We start from the raw sequence: 16,519 nt of genomic DNA, 5'->3' as shown, positions 1-16,519 counted from the left end.
TTTTTTATTCTCACTGTCCTGTCCACTCCAGATTCGATCAGAGGGACGCATCCTGAAAACGGATCAGGGTCTTCTGATCCGCTCTCTTCAGTCTTCGGACGGCGGCATCTACCAGTGCACGTCGACAGAGAAGAACTTCAAGCACACTCTAGTAAAACTGCAGCTTGTGGTTCTCTCCAGTCGCACAGTCAACAACGTGCTGGTGGAGACCGGCAGCCCGGCGCTCCCGCCGCTCCAGTCCAGCGCCTGGACTCCCAGCGCCGGTCAGTACAAGGACCTGCTGACCATCCTCAGCCAGCCGGAGATGGGGCTGATCAACCAGTACTGCCAGGATTACTGGCAGCTCGGAGACGGCGGCGGCGGCGTGGGAGACGCCAAGGCCAAGAGCCTGAAGGAGCTGAAGGAGCAGAAGAAGCCGCGCAACCGCCGGCATCACGACGAGCAGACGACTCCCGCCGAGACATGAGGAGCCGGGCGTGCGCGTCCCGTCCCGTCGGATTCGGATTCGGATTCCCTCCTGTCTACCTTTTCACTCGACCTCTGAAACACTGCAACCCTCATTTTCGGGGAGTGACTCTTCTCAGATTATATAAATAGAAAATTATCACAAAGAACAATACAGACGGTGCGAACAGCGTCAAACAGTTTCTACTGTTGGGGGGAAAAATACACAATATTTATTGTAGGTTGTAAAAAGTAATTTCTTTGTACCTATCTAGAAAACATGTTTTTTTGTGAATAGATAAAAACTGTGCAAATATTGTTGTTATTATATTAATATTGTTAGTGTTATTGTTTATTACAATGTGTTATTACGTTGAGAATATCTTTATGTTTGTTGTTAATGAGACACAGCAACAAAAACCAATGACATTGGGAGCATCCGTGCATGGAGAGAGACGCTCGGACGCGTATCGATGAACTGTTGGAGGCGACCATGTGGGATCCATTGACTGCTGGCAGTATTCAGTGTTTCAGCTGAAAAATCAGGTCAAAAGCTCCCCGACTTTCTCAAGCTTCCCTGAACTTCTTCATCAGAACTATCTACTGTATGTCTGTTTTTCTGTTCTCCTTTTTATTTTCCTTTTTTTTTTTTTTTTTTTTTTTTTTAAACCACAAACTTCAAGTTGTTGACGGAAACATGACTAAAAGGGCATTTCACCGGAGCGGACGGGAGAAATGCCCTCAGACTGGAGCTGTGAGGCCAGTGAGGCGTCTCCTCTTTCACCACGTGGTCCAGCCAGGCCTCGAGTTCAGATGCGACTTCGCTCACCCAACTTCTTCCGAACGTCAGTTGCTGCCAAGTGTTTTGTTCTGTTTATATGTGAATATCACATCTCAGTGTCGTATTCTTAACCAACGTGATCTTTGTGATAAGCTGTGTTTTGGGAAGAAAAGGAGTCTTGGAATGACTCCAAAACTGAAAACATGACATTGCCTTCTCTTTTCTCTTTTCTGAGATAAGATATTCCAGCAGGCAGCTATATGTGAGTTTGTGACCGTTTGTGATTTGAAAAATATTAGACAGCACCTTTTGTTGCCAAATCGGTGATTTTGACGCATAGTACATATTTCACCTGCGTTTGTGGTACACATGTTCAAGTACAATCCACATCAAGGCGATGCATGAAGTTTATATGCTAAAATTAGTTTCTCAATTAGTCCAAAGTTTGCATTCCTAACACAAGTTTCACAAAAATGAAAACGACTGGTGTGGTCAGTCGTGTCAAATGTCCTCATTTGCAGTGTTTGGGACTATTAGGCCTGTTTGAACCAACCGTTGGTGCTAGTGCAGCATCACCCTGCGTCACGCGTGCCATAGCTTTCACACTCAACTATGGCAGCGAGCGATCTCTGCACAGTTTTAAAGAAAGGAGTCACGTGTACAGCAACAAGCTGATCCCCATGAAAACCTGAAGAGAAAACATTACCAAAATCTTCAGAGGGGTGGATTTTTATTGTGCATGGCATGTACAGTGTATGTTTATGGTATTTGTCTAAAATGGTACGTTTCTGTGGATGTCAGTGAATGTCTTTCTTGTTGTGGGAAATGGAAATAACTGCCAATGCGAGATAGATGGTGTTCACACCTTTTAATGGTGGGAAATGCTGAAAGGTTAGATTGTGAACTCTCTCTCTCTCTCTCTCTCTCGCTCTCTCTCTCTCTCTCTCTCTCATGCGCTCTCTCTTTCTCTCGGTCTCTCCCTCTCTCTCTCTCTCACTTAAAAAAAAAAAATCACAAAACTAATTTGCATATATTTTACACGTGCATCTATTTCCTTTTCTCTGTTTGGCAGACTACTCCGGGTCATTGAGGTCAAGTAATGTATGATATGCACAGTTGGTGGTATTGTAATGACTTGTAAAAAAATTACTATCTTTTCTTCCTCATCAATGTTGCTAACTAATAAATTAAAGCTCTATATTTTATAATAACACGTGTTCTCTTCTGTTTGCCGTTGGCTGGCAAGGATGTACTGCACTTTACTGAGAACAACACAAGGGTCCTTCGTTAGTGGTTTTCTGTAGATGTACCGACTTGCTTGTTTATTTTTGTGATAACTTATCCTGCATTTCAGTGGACCTGCATGTTCTTTAATGTACCTGCTGATTTCAGCCTGAATTCACAGACATAGAAGAGACGCATAACATGCATCAGTGCAACAAACTTAACAAATGAATAAGTAACAGATATAGACTTAACTGGGCTGAATACTGAAAGAAAAGGGAGTCCTAATCATTAGATTATGCGTAGAGAAATGTAGTTCAGTGGACTGGACACACACATGTAAACTTAATTGAAAGTGAGTAGATTAGGATCCTTAACCAGCTTCAGATTGAGGTTAATAAGATCTGTCAGGTGAAACTGTAAATCTCTTTAAGCACTTCGGTGCTCACTCAGTCTGCAGTATTCACAAAGACATCTCAGTTTGTCTTTCTTCATGTTCAGAACGAAAGCTTGAGGTCTGATTTTTACATCCCACTGGCAGAATTAGCTGACTGTTGTCTTGGCTGCACCGTTTGGAGCTTTTATTTTTTGTATAACTGTTGGCAAAGCTTAATCTCATCGTCTCCCTTCAAAGCACCAAAACACTGGTCGTAACGCAGATCTGATGAGTGTCTCGTCCCTGGTGAGGAGTAGATTTGGGGAACCATGCTCTCAGCCGTGTAAAGCACCAACAACCAAACTATTTCATGCATCTGTTTTAAACACACCCTGAGAGCAGCGTGGAGAGATAAGCACTTGAGCCGATGTTCATCTTCCGCTGAGCGCAGCAAAGTCCCCCTAAAGGTTAGAGCACTCCTCCACTGATGTATGTCTGCTTCTCCTCACACCTCTGCCCTGAAACACCCCTGTCCTTGTTCCCCATTGGCCGCCGGCGGTCAGGTGGGGAGACGGCGCCCAAAATCCTTTCCTAAGACAGGAAAACACTCCAGCATCCTCCAGTGTGAGCTGCAGGCGGTTGACTCATCCGCTGCGTGGTTGAAGGCGACAGTTGGACGGCGTGGGCAAGCAGCTCGGACCTGCTTCCATCTAGTTCCTGACACTTGGCTTTAGAAGCAGAGGGGTCCAAGCCGGGCAGAGCAGGATGGGAGCTGGAGCCAGTGCTGAGGAGAAACGCTCCAGAGAGCTGGAGAAGAAGCTGAAGGAGGATGCCGACAAGGATGCCAGAACTGTGAAGCTGCTGCTGCTAGGTAAAGATAGATGAGCTGGGTCAATGGAGAGCAGAGGGCCACAGTGGCGAAGATGCTGTAAGACTAAACTTCACCCTTAAACCTGTCAAGACTTAAAAACAGAAAATGCATAATTTATCAACCTATCTTATTAATATTATTATGAAGAATTGAGAATGAAATGATGATTCGTACAATCAGTGGTCATTTGTGTCTCTAAATATTTCATATACTCAAATTTATTCTGAGGTAAGTTATACCAACAGATGCTGCTGACTGAACTGTTGCTATGTGTGGACTGCATTCATTAGAAAAAAAAAACTCTGAAAATTATAGCTAATTGCATTATTTCATGAGGCTTATCTAATGGCAAAAAAACTAATTGTTTGAATACAGTGAAGGCTTAATAATCTGCATCTCTTAATTGCTGGGACATTTTGATAATCACTCAGGGCAATCCTCTGCTAATCCTGAGACAGCAGTTTGTCCGGCACAATGAGCTTAACCATGAAGGTCACAACAAAAAAACCCAAACAGATCCAGTGGCGGTGGCTCCAGCAACCACCAAATAAACGCTGCTCTCAGTGGATTGTTTTGGGTTTTTTCAGGATTCAATGCCATTGTTTATGTTTAAGGATGAAATAATACACTAATTACTGTATTTACAGCAAGCTGAATTGAAAGGTTTTAATTAAATGAATATGTTTGAAACCTAAAAGATTCTACCTGCATTGAAGAGTTTGAAAATCTGCCATGTTGTTGCAGATTTTATTCCATACTCAGATTCATCATTTCACCTCGAATGTAGGTCATGGACAACAGAACAGAGAAGATTAGGCTTGAAGACATGATGAGCTAGTGGGGCTGCAAAACATGAATAAAAGCAGAAAACAAAGGTCATAATGTAGAAATTAAAGCTTTGGAGTCTGAATATAAACATGGCTCTATCATATATTTGATTTGATGTGTTTTTTTTAGGTGCTGGAGAATCAGGCAAGAGCACTATCGTCAAACAGATGAAGTAAGATAACTGCACTCGATTGGCATATCTCCTCTTGAACTCAGAAACGCTGCTGTAACACGACTTCTTTTCACTCATCAGGATTATCCACAAAGATGGTTACTCGCTTGAAGAGTGCTTGGAGTTCATCACCATCATCTACAGCAACACCCTGCAGTCCATCATGGCCATCGTCAAGGCTATGAACACACTCAACATTAACTACGGCCATTCCGATCAGCAGGTAGCAACCACAGACGCTCAGCAGGTTATGGTGCTTTTTTCCCGGCAAATAAATTAAAACATTTTCTCCCGAATCGCCCCTGAAAGGACGATGCCAGGAAACTCATGCATCTTGCAGACACCATCGAGGAAGGCACCATGCCCAAAGAGCTGTCAGACATCATTCTGCGCCTGTGGAAGGATTCAGGCATCCAGGCCTGCTTCGACAGAGCCTCAGAGTACCAGCTCAACGACTCCGCTGGATAGTAAGAAAAAAAACAAAAAAAGAAAAAGCTTTGGGTTTCAAATGACCTCAATATTTGAAAAATGAAAACTTCTGTCACTGATTTCATTCTTATTTCACCTACAGCTACCTGAATGACTTGGAGCGACTGATCCAGCCGGGCTACGTGCCCACCGAGCAGGATGTGCTGCGATCAAGAGTGAAGACCACTGGTATTATTGAGACCCAGTTTTCCTTCAAAGATCTCAACTTCAGGTGAGCCAGAGTGACGTTTCTATTGTGGATAAAACCAATAAATCAGAAAGTGGGTCTGCACTGCTCAAGAGAAATAAACACACAATGAAAACACGTTTCTGTTTCCATGCAGAATGTTTGATGTGGGAGGTCAGAGGTCAGAGAGGAAGAAGTGGATCCATTGTTTCGAAGGCGTCACCTGTATCATCTTCATCGCTGCTCTGAGCGCCTACGACATGGTGCTGGTGGAGGACGACGAAGTGGTACGATAACTTCAAACATTAGGTTCTTCGTCTCCAGCGGCGGCGGCGGCGGCGGCGGCTGTGCCTGGAAGTGTCCTCACTGGAATTTCAATGGACTTCTCTTTCAGAATCGAATGCACGAGAGTCTGCACTTGTTCAACAGTATCTGCAACCACCGTTACTTCGCCACCACCTCCATCGTACTCTTCCTGAACAAGAAGGACGTCTTCATCGAGAAGATCAAGAAGGCTCATCTCAGCATGTGCTTCCCCGAATATGACGGTCAGCTCACACAGTCTGAAGCCGAAGTGACTCAAGCCCACCAGGTTACTCAGACTTGTGGGTGTTTTCTTTGCTCAGGTCCCAACACCTATGAAGACGCTGGTAACTACATCAAGGTCCAGTTCCTGGACCTGAACATGCGCCGAGACATCAAGGAAATCTACTCCCACATGACCTGCGCCACAGACACAGAGAACGTCAAGTTTGTGTTCGACGCCGTAACCGACATCATCATCAAAGAAAACCTGAAGGATTGTGGTCTCTTCTAAGGGCCAAATAGAGGTGGGAATCGTGAGCATTACGTGGCAGCGGGGGGATAAACTGATGGACTATTTAACCAGTTTCTTGTCATTCGCAGGGAGCCGTTGACGCCCCGACACGTTCCTACAGCTGAACTGAGGACGGAAGATGAAGCGCGTCCCTTTGAACAGCCATCTTCAAACCAGCAAACGCATGAAATATCAATTTGTTGTGTTCAGAACTAAATTTTACCGAAGACTTCTTGTCAGTTGACACTAGAAGACACACTCTTTGTCAGAAAATGCAGTTTTCAGATGGAATTTAGTCACGCTAACCTTTCCCCTCTCGAGCCTTTTTCATCTTTGGAGGGCCAGCCAATGAGTAGTTAAGACATCCGAAGCTTCTGTCAGCATTGAGTGATTTCTTCTCACATATGTCAATGTGAATAGATCTCAGGCTAATGCGTCGCCTCTATGCTCCAGTAAACGGCCAGTATTCAGGCAAAGAGCCGACAAGACGGCCTCATCACCTGCATATGCACTTCAACCTCCACCTATTAGAAAACACATCTTTATGCAATAGTTAAAAAGGAGCCGATGTATATAATGAAACGGACTTGTGTTGATTGTTGGAGTGTGGCGATATCGTGTTGAACTGGAACACTGTTAAGTTTTAGATGTATTTAACAACAATTTGAACTTCCTTCTCTCAAACGTAAGGCCTCTGAGCCGACATGACTGTACAGAAACACCTTGATTAAAGTTATTAAAGCTTCAGTAGAAAACTCAGTTCTCCTCCATTTTTCACATATTAAAAGCAACACTGCAACGTCTTGTTCATCTTCTGTCATTTATTATCTTCACTGAATTTTACAGGTTCCCTTGAATCGTCACAAACCTGTTTAGAAAGTTTAGTCTTGCACAGATTAATTGAATGGTCGTCATTATGGTTTCGCTCCCTGTTCTTTTTTTTTTACACAGTTAGACAATGAATAAATAGGAAGCTACCATCAGCAGCTGGGTAGTTTCACTTTGGAGAAAAACAGCAAGTATGGCTGAGTTCAAATTACAACAAAATGGTCTGTTTTATCTTATTTCATCTGCCTTAAACCCCAGCTTGGTTTGTGTTATAATTTGTAGTTTGTGTTCTCAAATGATTTTCTTTCTTTTTTAACTGTTTTTCGTCAAAGCCATGCTTGCTGCTCCGCTGTGGTGCTGCACGGCTGCTGACAGTGAATTTGCATACAGTGTAGTGGCCCCTTTAAAACAAGCTGCAGCATAAGGTCAATTCTGCGCCGATATCTTTAGACATAATATAAAAAAAAAACATCATACTTTAAAGTCCAGGAATAAAAGTGAAGTCCCGTAAGACTTCTGGTGCTTCCATTTATGTTCTATGTGCAAGAAATGCACTGAAAGTCCAGGGTGTTCATTTCTTTGCATCTGACTCCAAACAAGACAGTGAATATGAACACATACTAAAATGTCAAATTAGCGGTACTCCATTACAGAAAAAAAAAACACCAAATGATTGGGGTACGGTGGCTCAGAAACTTCAGATATGTCCTGAAACAATTACAACAGCACATGAGAAAATAACCAACAGTCTCCTCGCAGACCAGGAAAGGTCTTTGCTTAGACGTAACTGAATGATGCAGACAGAAATTACATTTATATTCAGGATGTTTTGCAAGAGACAAACTGTACCTCAGTGGAGGTGAGCCCATTTTTCTGTCTGTGAGGAGCAAGAGTTATTATTCACAGCAGCAGTGTGCATCAGCGTCGCTATTCTCTGACCCCAGACGACCAAGTTGTAACATTTACAACATAAATACCTAATTCTATCCTAACACATGAAAGGCAACAACATTGTAAGACAGATTTATTTTGATTCTGGTGTTTGTTATTAACCCCTGAGTTCTCTCCACATGACAGTTAATAGTTAAGATGTGCACTTAAGAGAAGCAACAACCAACTATTTCTGTCTAAATAAAAACAAAATACTAGGCTAGATATGTCTGGCAGATGCAAGATGGTGAAAAAAAAAACACATTTTGACCAAAAAAAAATAAAAGTATGGCTTGGTTTCATAAGGTCAGAAAAAAAAAGTTTGCTGTCATAATCAGTGTAAAACTGTTCATAAATATGGAATGACGCTTTTTTTTTTTTTTTGCAATATCAACAGTGGCAACAGTGTCCATATTGTTCACACTAAAAAGTACTGCACAGCATCCAGAGAGGCCGGAAGGATCCAAAGGCACTTTATACAAATCATCCTGAAACTCTCTCTCTCTCTCTCTCTCTCTCTCTCTCTCTCTCTCTCTCTCTCTCTCTCTCTCTCTCTCTCTCTCTCTCTCTCTCTCTCTCTCTCTCTCTCTCTCTCTCTCTCTCTCTCTCTCTCTCTCTCTCTCTCTCTCTCTCTCTCTCTCTCTCTCTCTCTCTCTCTCTCTCTCTCTCTCTCTCTCTCTCTCTCTCTCTCTCTCTCTCTCTCTCTCTCTCTCTCTCTCTCTCTCTCTCTCTCTCTCTTACAGTCACTCACATCCATTTGAACATGAGAATACGTTGTGTAAGTCGAAGCCTGAGAGGTTAACACACGTTTCTGCAGCCTGATCAAACAGGTGTCAGCAGGCAGGAAGCAGTTGGAATTATTTCTCGGTTACAAAACAACCTTTGCTGAGGTTTCACTTGATGAAATGTGCAAAACAAAACCAAGACAGGTGCTGAGCTGCTGTTGCTGCAATAAAGGCTAATATTGCTATTCAGCCAAATTAAAATATTCAGAGTGAAAGAGATTCAACAACTCTGAAAAGCAAAAGATGAGGATTGATCTACAGGCACAAAGTAATACATGTTGGGGGGGAACGTTCTGCAAATGTGTGCAAAAGTGTGTTTACCTGCAGCCCTTGCATGAATGTACGGATTAATACATGTGAATCAACTGCAAAGAGGCACTAATCACGTTCAGAGAGATTCTTAGAGGCGAGTATTTTTGTGAGTTACGACATTTTCCATGTGTGACTAGATGGCACTGTTTCCAGAAACATGACGATGATGTACAGCTCAGCTGTAGCTTTAATTATGCATCCACACAATCCCACACATGCAATGCTTATAAACTAACACACAAACATACTTTCTTTGTTCCACGCGAACTCAGTAATTGTAAAAACCACCGAAAACAATCTCACTTTGTTACAAAAAAAAAAAAAAAAAAAAAAATGAATGCAGGATGTCAGCTGCTGCAAAAGGTTGTTGACCACATTGACATACCCACACCAGGTCTCAGTTTAACACAGTACGCCATCAAACGGTCTTCAGAATTTACTTAGCACCTGTTTCCTGTCTGGATCTCGAACAGCAAAGCAAGTTGCAGAAGGGTTTCCACCACGAGCGGCTCCACAGCCGCCGCCGCATCTGCAGACGTGGAGGAGCGCTGAAGGCCCGTTGAGGCAGGAACCCCAGACTGCTCCTCAAAACAGTCCCACCATGTGGTCGATCTGCCTCATGTAGACGCTCTTCAGTGGGAGAGTGTAGCGCCGCTCCTCTGGAATCCTGTCGCACTGCAGGGATAACGCAAAGGAAGGTTCGGCGTTAAGATCAGCCTCGTGCAGTAGTGGGAGGAGCGGGCCGAGGCGCAGGCCTTACGTTGCTGATGTTAGTCGGGGCGGGCGGGCTGTGCGGCTCCCTCTCAGCCAGCGCTCCCTCCTCGCACGGGAAGAAGTCGTTCCACTGTTTCTCCCTGAAGCGCTTGTCTATAGGCACGACGTGGCCCTCGGTAGTGAAGATGTACTTGTTATCAGATTTATGGAGTGGGTTGTCCTCATCGAACAGCTGCAATGCATTAAAGGCTGGTTTTTACACACAACAGCAGTGCAGACGGAAACCCTGGCAGCATCTGGCTAACAAAACATAATAAAATAACTGTTGACAGGTTATATTTAAAGAGCACTTACTACTCCACTGATAATGTTGCCAACTTCCAAAGTTTTGAACTCTCGGCCTCTTAACTTGTGATATAATCTTTAACAGAGTCAATGAGCTTTTGATCAACTTTTGATTTATTCTCTGGGTCTAAAGGCAAATATTTCAACCGCAATTCAGATGTCTGTTTAAAAAAAGTTGTGCTCCATTTACCATTGGTTTTTAATTTCACGTTACATGATTATGTCAGTTTTCTACCATGAAGAATAAACTGTGAGCCATTACAGATAAGTAAAGAAAATTATTAATACAATGTACAGCAAGTGGGTTCTGAGATTATACATAAACAAAAGCATTCTGAAAGTCAAGTGTTGCAAACAAAAACAATGTTAAAATGTGACTTCCCAAAAGTTCCCAAGTCGATAAATAAAAACTTTAAATGCTGACACAAATTCTGCTTTCATGTACAGTAAGTTTCTATAAATAATAATAAATTAATTCAATTTATAGATGATTTTTCAAGGTCTGTGAAATTACAAATTCATTTTCACCATTCCTAAAATGATTCTACAATAAAATGCTAGCAACAACTGAAACTATATAAAACCGTCTTGTGTTATCTTGACTGCTGGAGCTGAAAAATCCACCTCAACAGCTTGTTTTGCACAGCATACCTAATCTCAAGTCATTCCTACTTCCAGAACATAACTTATCTTTACAGCGGGTTTTCAGACCGGCTTTAACTCACCAAGTACAGGTATTTGCAGGTTTCGCTGAGGAAGAAGCTCTCCATGCGATCCTCTTTGGATTTGTCCACCACGTGGTGGAGAGTGGCATACCCACATCTGCAATAAACACAGCCCAGCAACAAGGATTTATAAAAGCATTTGAAAAATTCTCATGAGTGATGTTATTTGAAGTGTAAAATGTAAAAGATCAGCACCTGACTTTGGCATTTTTCTCAAGGCTTTGAAGGATATCCATTCCAACATGCAGGTAGAAAGGATTTTTGGTTGCCTGTTGACAGTAGCAGAAAAATCGACTTGTGTACTTTCACAAATATAACAGTTCTGTCTAAAACCAGGACAGTGCGGTTACCTGGTACAGCAGGTACGTGGACTCCACCAGCTCTGGCCGCAAGGGGTAGAAAAGCACATCGGGAGCCTGAAGCTGCCAGTTGTATCTCTCCGGCAGAGCCCCGAAGCGCTTCCAGATGGCATAGTAGAAGGCGTGCAGGCAAATGGCGTTATCTACATCGCCATTCAGCACCTTTCAGACAGAAAAATGTGAAAAATGTGAGGTTGAGGCCGTTGCTGTTCTAACATACAGCACTCATAGCTGAGAGCGCATCATCCAACCTGCAGCCCAGGGAAAAAGGCCTGAAGTGAGTCGATCCACGTGTTGACGATCTCCCCACTGAACATGTTCACATTGACATAGAGGGGCGGGTCACCCTCGCCTTCATTGCACGACTCTCTCCTGGAAACACACAGAAGAAAACCGGGCTGAGCAAAGTGTCGGCTGGCAGCACTCTCATCATGAAGCCAGTCGCCACAGAACTCCAAACACATCAGTGTGTCTGTTTAGTTCCTCGCTTAGTGTTTACTTATGAGGAAGAAAGTGTTGCATTCCTTTGTGGTTGAGCTCTACAGATATCACATGGCCGTGTCAAGAACGATAAGTTGGCCATTTGCATACGTGACTACGAAAAACAATATCACAAACAGTTTCACTTCCTCTTCATCTCATCAATCCCAGCCCAGCCTAGCTTTGCAAAAATACTGATATTAGTACACGTGTTGCATTTAGCTCTGCAGTCGAGTAATCCCTCTGGTCTTAAAGGGTTATGAACACAAAATCTACTGCAACCATGTCTTTCAGTGTGCAGCTCACCCTCTTCTCAGGTGGTTCTGTATGCTCTCATAAGCAGCTTGAAACATCCTGTAGTCCTCTTTTTCCCCAAAAAGGATGTATGATTTCAGCAAATACTCATAAAATGAGTCCATCCCAGCTCCGAGGCCGCTCTGTTTGCCGACCCACTGGCCTGTTTGGATGTTAACTACATTCCCTGAAGAAAAGGAAACAAAACGACTCAGTAAAAGACTGAAAGTTTGAGATATAACCACACAGCTTGTACTCACCCAACAAACCGGTCTGATTGCTCCTCAGGCTCCACAGAGCTCTGACTGCCCGGCGAGCCACCCACTCGAACGTAGAGTCTCCGATCAAGCGGCTCAAAATCCCGAACTCCACCAGCAGCGAGCCGGCGCCTGCAGTACAGGTCTCATTGACGCTGTCAGCGGGAACGCCGGTCTTCAGGTTCACCTGCGGTCGAGACACCGAGTAAAGCTGTCAAGTGGAAATTTTACTTGACTAAATAGGTAAAATGTACTCGGGACGTGTCTCCAGCACAGACTGACGCACCCTGGGGTAGGGGATGCCCGTGCTGGTGTTCTCGAAGGCCGGCAGCAAGCGGACGGCCAAATCATGAGCCAGGTGCAGCAGCTCGTTGTCGTAGCCTTCAAAGCCCACCTTTCCAAACGGATGCTTTGGGTCTGTCAGCAGGATGTGGGCCGAGATGAGGCTGCCTAAGATCCTTCAAAACAGAGATTACACACAAACTGTACAATCAAAGGGTTATATAAATTATGGCCACAGCTGTGACATTTTCATCTCATGTCTCATGATTTTGACTTTCACAGTTAACATGAATATGCAAAAATGGGTATATATTTTTTTTCATTTGAACTTTAATTTGAAACTAAATGGTTAAATCTTTTTGTAATTGTAGAAAAATAATGAAAGCACTGCTGGGTAGTTCATGCTGGCACAGTTATGATTTCAGTGCTTAGCCAGACAGGTTGTCACATCTACTGTGAGATTAAAAGCTTGATATTAATTGATGAGTACCTGATATTTGCCTCAAAAACTTGCACTGTGGAGTCCTTGTCAAACGATACAGTATCTATAACCAGCTTCACAGCTCTCTGGAACTCTGTCACATTCCCAAGTACCTGGTGGAGTTAAAAGAAGAAAATCAGTCTGATTGTATGACACTTATCACTGTATGATAAAATACACATCAAAAATGTTTTATCCTTTTTTTTAATTTTTAAATACTTACCAGTAGCGTGTCTAAGGTGTCAATGAGTGTCAGAGAGTAGTTGCCCAAGACATCGTTTATGTTGATGTTTGACCTGCGTCACACACAGACAGACAACAACACAATCAAAACATTAAAAAGAGTAAAGAGATTAAAAATCCAGCAACAAGCTGAAGTGATAATGTGTGATCTGAACTTCTTATCCATGCAGAGGAGACAGAGAGAACAACAGACTCTTTACTTCCACTATCTGTAAGAAGTTCCTCTTGAAATGTCAGATTTGAAACCAGGAACACTGAGAGAGCAAACTGAAACAAACTTATCGGTCTCTCCCCATTAATGTGTCATTATCGGCACACACTATTTTCAGTGTTGGAAAATCTTGATGCTATTTACTTTCTAACGAATCAATTTGTTCCTTGATGTCTAATTTAAATGACTGAAGGGTCTCCTTACATTTGGAAAGGAGAACTGCAGATCGTCACATTTCCTGACAGGTTGTTTCAGTTCTGGCTGCAGCAGCATTGTTATTCTGTGGTAGATCTGTTAGTCCGGTCTGTAGAGCCGAGCTTTCAGATGTGAAATCTGACTTTACTTATCTGAATAAAAGAAGACATTTCAAAGTGATGTCTCTGTGAAGACTAGTGGGAATGCTGAATAACACAGTTTCAGTGAGAGCAGATTAAAAAGAAGATTTTTAGCAGCAGACATACAATTCTCTAATTTTGTTCTCCTGAAAGCTGTTGTGTTTCCTCATTTTCTGTCAGAGAGCGACAGCGCAGCTGAATGAGATACCACTTCTTTTTCCATCTCACCAACAAAAGAGTCTGAACAACTGACCTCAGAAGCAGCATTCCTCATTTTATGCAGCACGAGTAGACAGATTATCTCAGACAGATAATTTCACACGGTCACTTTTCAAAGTTTTAAAAATCACATGAGAAAGGAAGAAAAGTTCTTTCACACTGAATGTGTTGGATGGAGGCGTACCAGAGATGTTATTCTGTATTTGTTCATTTAACAAGCTTGTAACTTTTTAATTTAAGACAGAAATAAGTGAAAGCAAGAGCTGCATCACAAATTCATCAACAAGGAAATGCAGAATGAAACATTTCATCAAATTCTGCATAAGAAAATTAGAGAAGTGGCGAGAAGTGCACTTAGGATCAGAAGTTTGTCAATTCAAATCCAACAGCTCCTTGAGGAAGAACTGGGGCGCCTTGAAGTCCTGCTGCAGCCTAGAACTTTGATGCCTTCCTGTGCAGAGTTTGCATGTTCTCCCTGTGCACAGTCCAGAAACATTCTCTTGATGTTCATCAGTAATAGTAAAACTGTCTGTGATTGTTCTATGATGAAGTGTGACCTGTCCAGGGTGTACCGGGCCCTGGCCCACAGTCCACTGGGAATGGCTCCATCTCCTGCAGCCCAACTGGACATGGTGAAAATGATAACGGGTTTTTTAAAACCACTTTCAAATATCAAATAACTGCTGGAGAAACACGCTGTTCTGTTTTGAATCACATGCCCGGTGCAGCCCTGACCAAAGCACTTACCGGCTCATTTGTTTACAAACTGTATGTAAATTGTGCGTGTGCGCGTGCAGAGGACAGTTGGAAAGCGCGTGTCGCGGCAGCAGGTGCGGCTGTTGTCAGTGACTCACGGGTTCAGCACGTCTGGTCCCCTCCCTTCACAGTCTATAGGATTCAGCTCGTCCTCCGGGAACGCATACTTCATGTAATTGTCGTATCCGAAATAAAACATGTCTCTGGCCATGTCTTTCATCTTCACTCTCAGCGTGTCCGGGAACGAGCTGTATCTGCGGACGTACTCGTCCTTGTTGCCGTCAAAGAAGCTCAGGTAGGATCCCGCGCGGGACCCCCGACCCACCGTGGGGCAGGTGGTCGCCGTCTCCTCATGCTTGGGGCTCTGGATGCGCTGAGACCACGAGCTCCCCCTTGGGTCGGCGTCCTTCTCCTCCCTGAAAAGAAGGTCTAATTTGTGCAGGTTGAATCCGAGATGGAAGTTGAAGCCCCAGCTGACGTTAGGTCCCAGTCCGAAGGCGAGCCACAGCACACAGCTGACAGACAGTCTCAGGACCACCAGACCAACTACGATCGACCTCCATTGCATCTTTGCCTCGGGTCGATCTGAACAAGCATACTTCACGTCCACATACCTCCGGGACGAGGCACAAAAGTGACAGGTACCGTTTGTCAGGATTAAACTACGAGACAAGCTGTGGTAGCGAGTCCGCTTCACGCACTTCCTGTCAACAAAGCCAGCCCCTCCCCGGTCCTGCGCTGTGATTGGTCCTTATACGTGTGTCGTCACACTTAGGAGAGGCCGGCTCGTCCGGTGATTGGACGAGCGCCTGTCAATCAACCGGTTACGTTTCGTGGCATTTCGGACGTGTCTTAATTTATTTGAGTTGTTGCCCAATAGAAAAGAGCCACAAGACTGAAACAGAGGCGCAGGCAAAAAATGCAAACGGTTTAAAAATGTAAAATAATCTGCATTACAGAAATCGTTTTTGAAGCAGCTTACTGGTACCAAATTTGTTGTTAAAATCTGTAAAGAGTTAATGTTCTTGGTTATGTTCTTTTTGATCTAGAAGAAGGGGACATCCAGGCTGATATGAATTGGCTAATTACAGAAGTTGATGTACATGTGTCACTGCATGTAAATAAAATACTAAATAACAAAAGTACAGAAACCAATTAAATATCTGTACCAAAAGAAAATCAATGACAAAAAATCAAACAGGATGTCAGAAAATAGTTTTATATGTTTGCTATTAAACTCATTTTCAACAATGCCAGTGTATATGTTTGATGTCTTTCTCTAAATCGCTAAAAGGGCAAATGTGAAGGCACCTGTGCATAAATAGAAATCTCTGTGATGAAATAGATCAGCCACTGCTTCACACAGCAAAAATACCAACACCCAATCGTTTATGTCGAGAGCTAACATGAGGTCGTGTGTAAATAACAGACCACAAAAATAACGGCAGAAATTTAACTCCTAAAATAGTGCAGTCTGATCAGGCCAAGTGAATCGACTGTTCTTAAAATTGCTTCAAAAGAAGTTTTTTTTCAAGGTAGAATATATTCCATATGTCAGATCGCCTGCATTACCCTCAGAAACTTTAGGAACATGTTCAGCACCTTCATGACAGGAATATTTAAAGACGTGCACAGGTGCGTTCACTCCGTCTGATAAGGGCTCTTATCAGGACTGTGTGGGTGTATACAGCTTGCACCTGACTTCACTTCCTACTGTGATCCTCAATATTGCTCAGCAGAGGTAAAAACATCCAGGTCACTGAGGGCACCTGCTTTTAATCTGCAGTAGTATGAA

At 43.2% G+C, this 16,519-nt stretch overlaps 3 protein-coding genes across 6 annotated transcripts in view; 2 read left to right on the top strand and 1 right to left on the bottom strand.

Annotated features, from left to right (window-relative positions):
- The window catches only part of sema3fa (sema domain, immunoglobulin domain (Ig), short basic domain, secreted, (semaphorin) 3Fa), a 49,803-nt gene extending 47,367 nt beyond the window's left edge, over positions 1–2,436 (top strand). For 3 of the 4 annotated variants that reach the window (XM_030092735.1, XM_030092736.1, XM_030092734.1), the window contains one exon: positions 32–2,436. In XM_030092735.1, coding sequence (XP_029948595.1) covers positions 32–466 — 435 coding nt within the window. In that variant the 3' untranslated portion in view covers positions 467–2,436. The remainder of the gene's footprint in view (positions 1–31) is intronic. The other variant, XM_030092733.1, reaches the window with a different exon arrangement.
- A 996-nt stretch (positions 2,437–3,432) lies between these two features.
- On the top strand, positions 3,433–12,428 carry gnat1 (guanine nucleotide binding protein (G protein), alpha transducing activity polypeptide 1). The gene is made up of 9 exons (XM_030092738.1): positions 3,433–3,696; positions 4,654–4,696; positions 4,778–4,919; positions 5,006–5,163; positions 5,268–5,396; positions 5,509–5,638; positions 5,746–5,899; positions 5,978–6,181; positions 12,396–12,428. Exons 1-8 carry the CDS (start codon positions 3,591–3,593, stop codon positions 6,166–6,168), a joined length of 1,053 nt encoding a protein of 350 aa, XP_029948598.1. The 5' UTR covers positions 3,433–3,590; the 3' UTR covers positions 6,169–6,181; positions 12,396–12,428.
- On the bottom strand, positions 8,584–15,591 carry edem1 (ER degradation enhancer, mannosidase alpha-like 1). The gene is made up of 12 exons (XM_030092737.1): positions 14,823–15,591; positions 13,184–13,256; positions 12,970–13,073; positions 12,484–12,655; positions 12,201–12,384; positions 11,953–12,127; positions 11,418–11,538; positions 11,158–11,328; positions 11,003–11,076; positions 10,808–10,904; positions 9,784–9,969; positions 8,584–9,698 (listed from the first exon to the last, which is right to left on the bottom strand). Exons 1-12 carry the CDS (start codon positions 15,290–15,292, stop codon positions 9,609–9,611), a joined length of 1,917 nt encoding a protein of 638 aa, XP_029948597.1. The 5' UTR covers positions 15,293–15,591; the 3' UTR covers positions 8,584–9,608.
- Between the last annotated feature and the right edge of the window lie 928 nt (positions 15,592–16,519).

Source organism: Salarias fasciatus, chromosome 5 (genome assembly GCF_902148845.1).
Source record: "Salarias fasciatus chromosome 5, fSalaFa1.1, whole genome shotgun sequence".
Lineage (NCBI taxonomy): Eukaryota > Metazoa > Chordata > Actinopteri > Blenniiformes > Blenniidae > Salarias > Salarias fasciatus.
The sequence above is the reverse complement of the archived record's forward strand: the minus strand, read 5'-3'. Positions and strand labels throughout refer to the sequence as shown.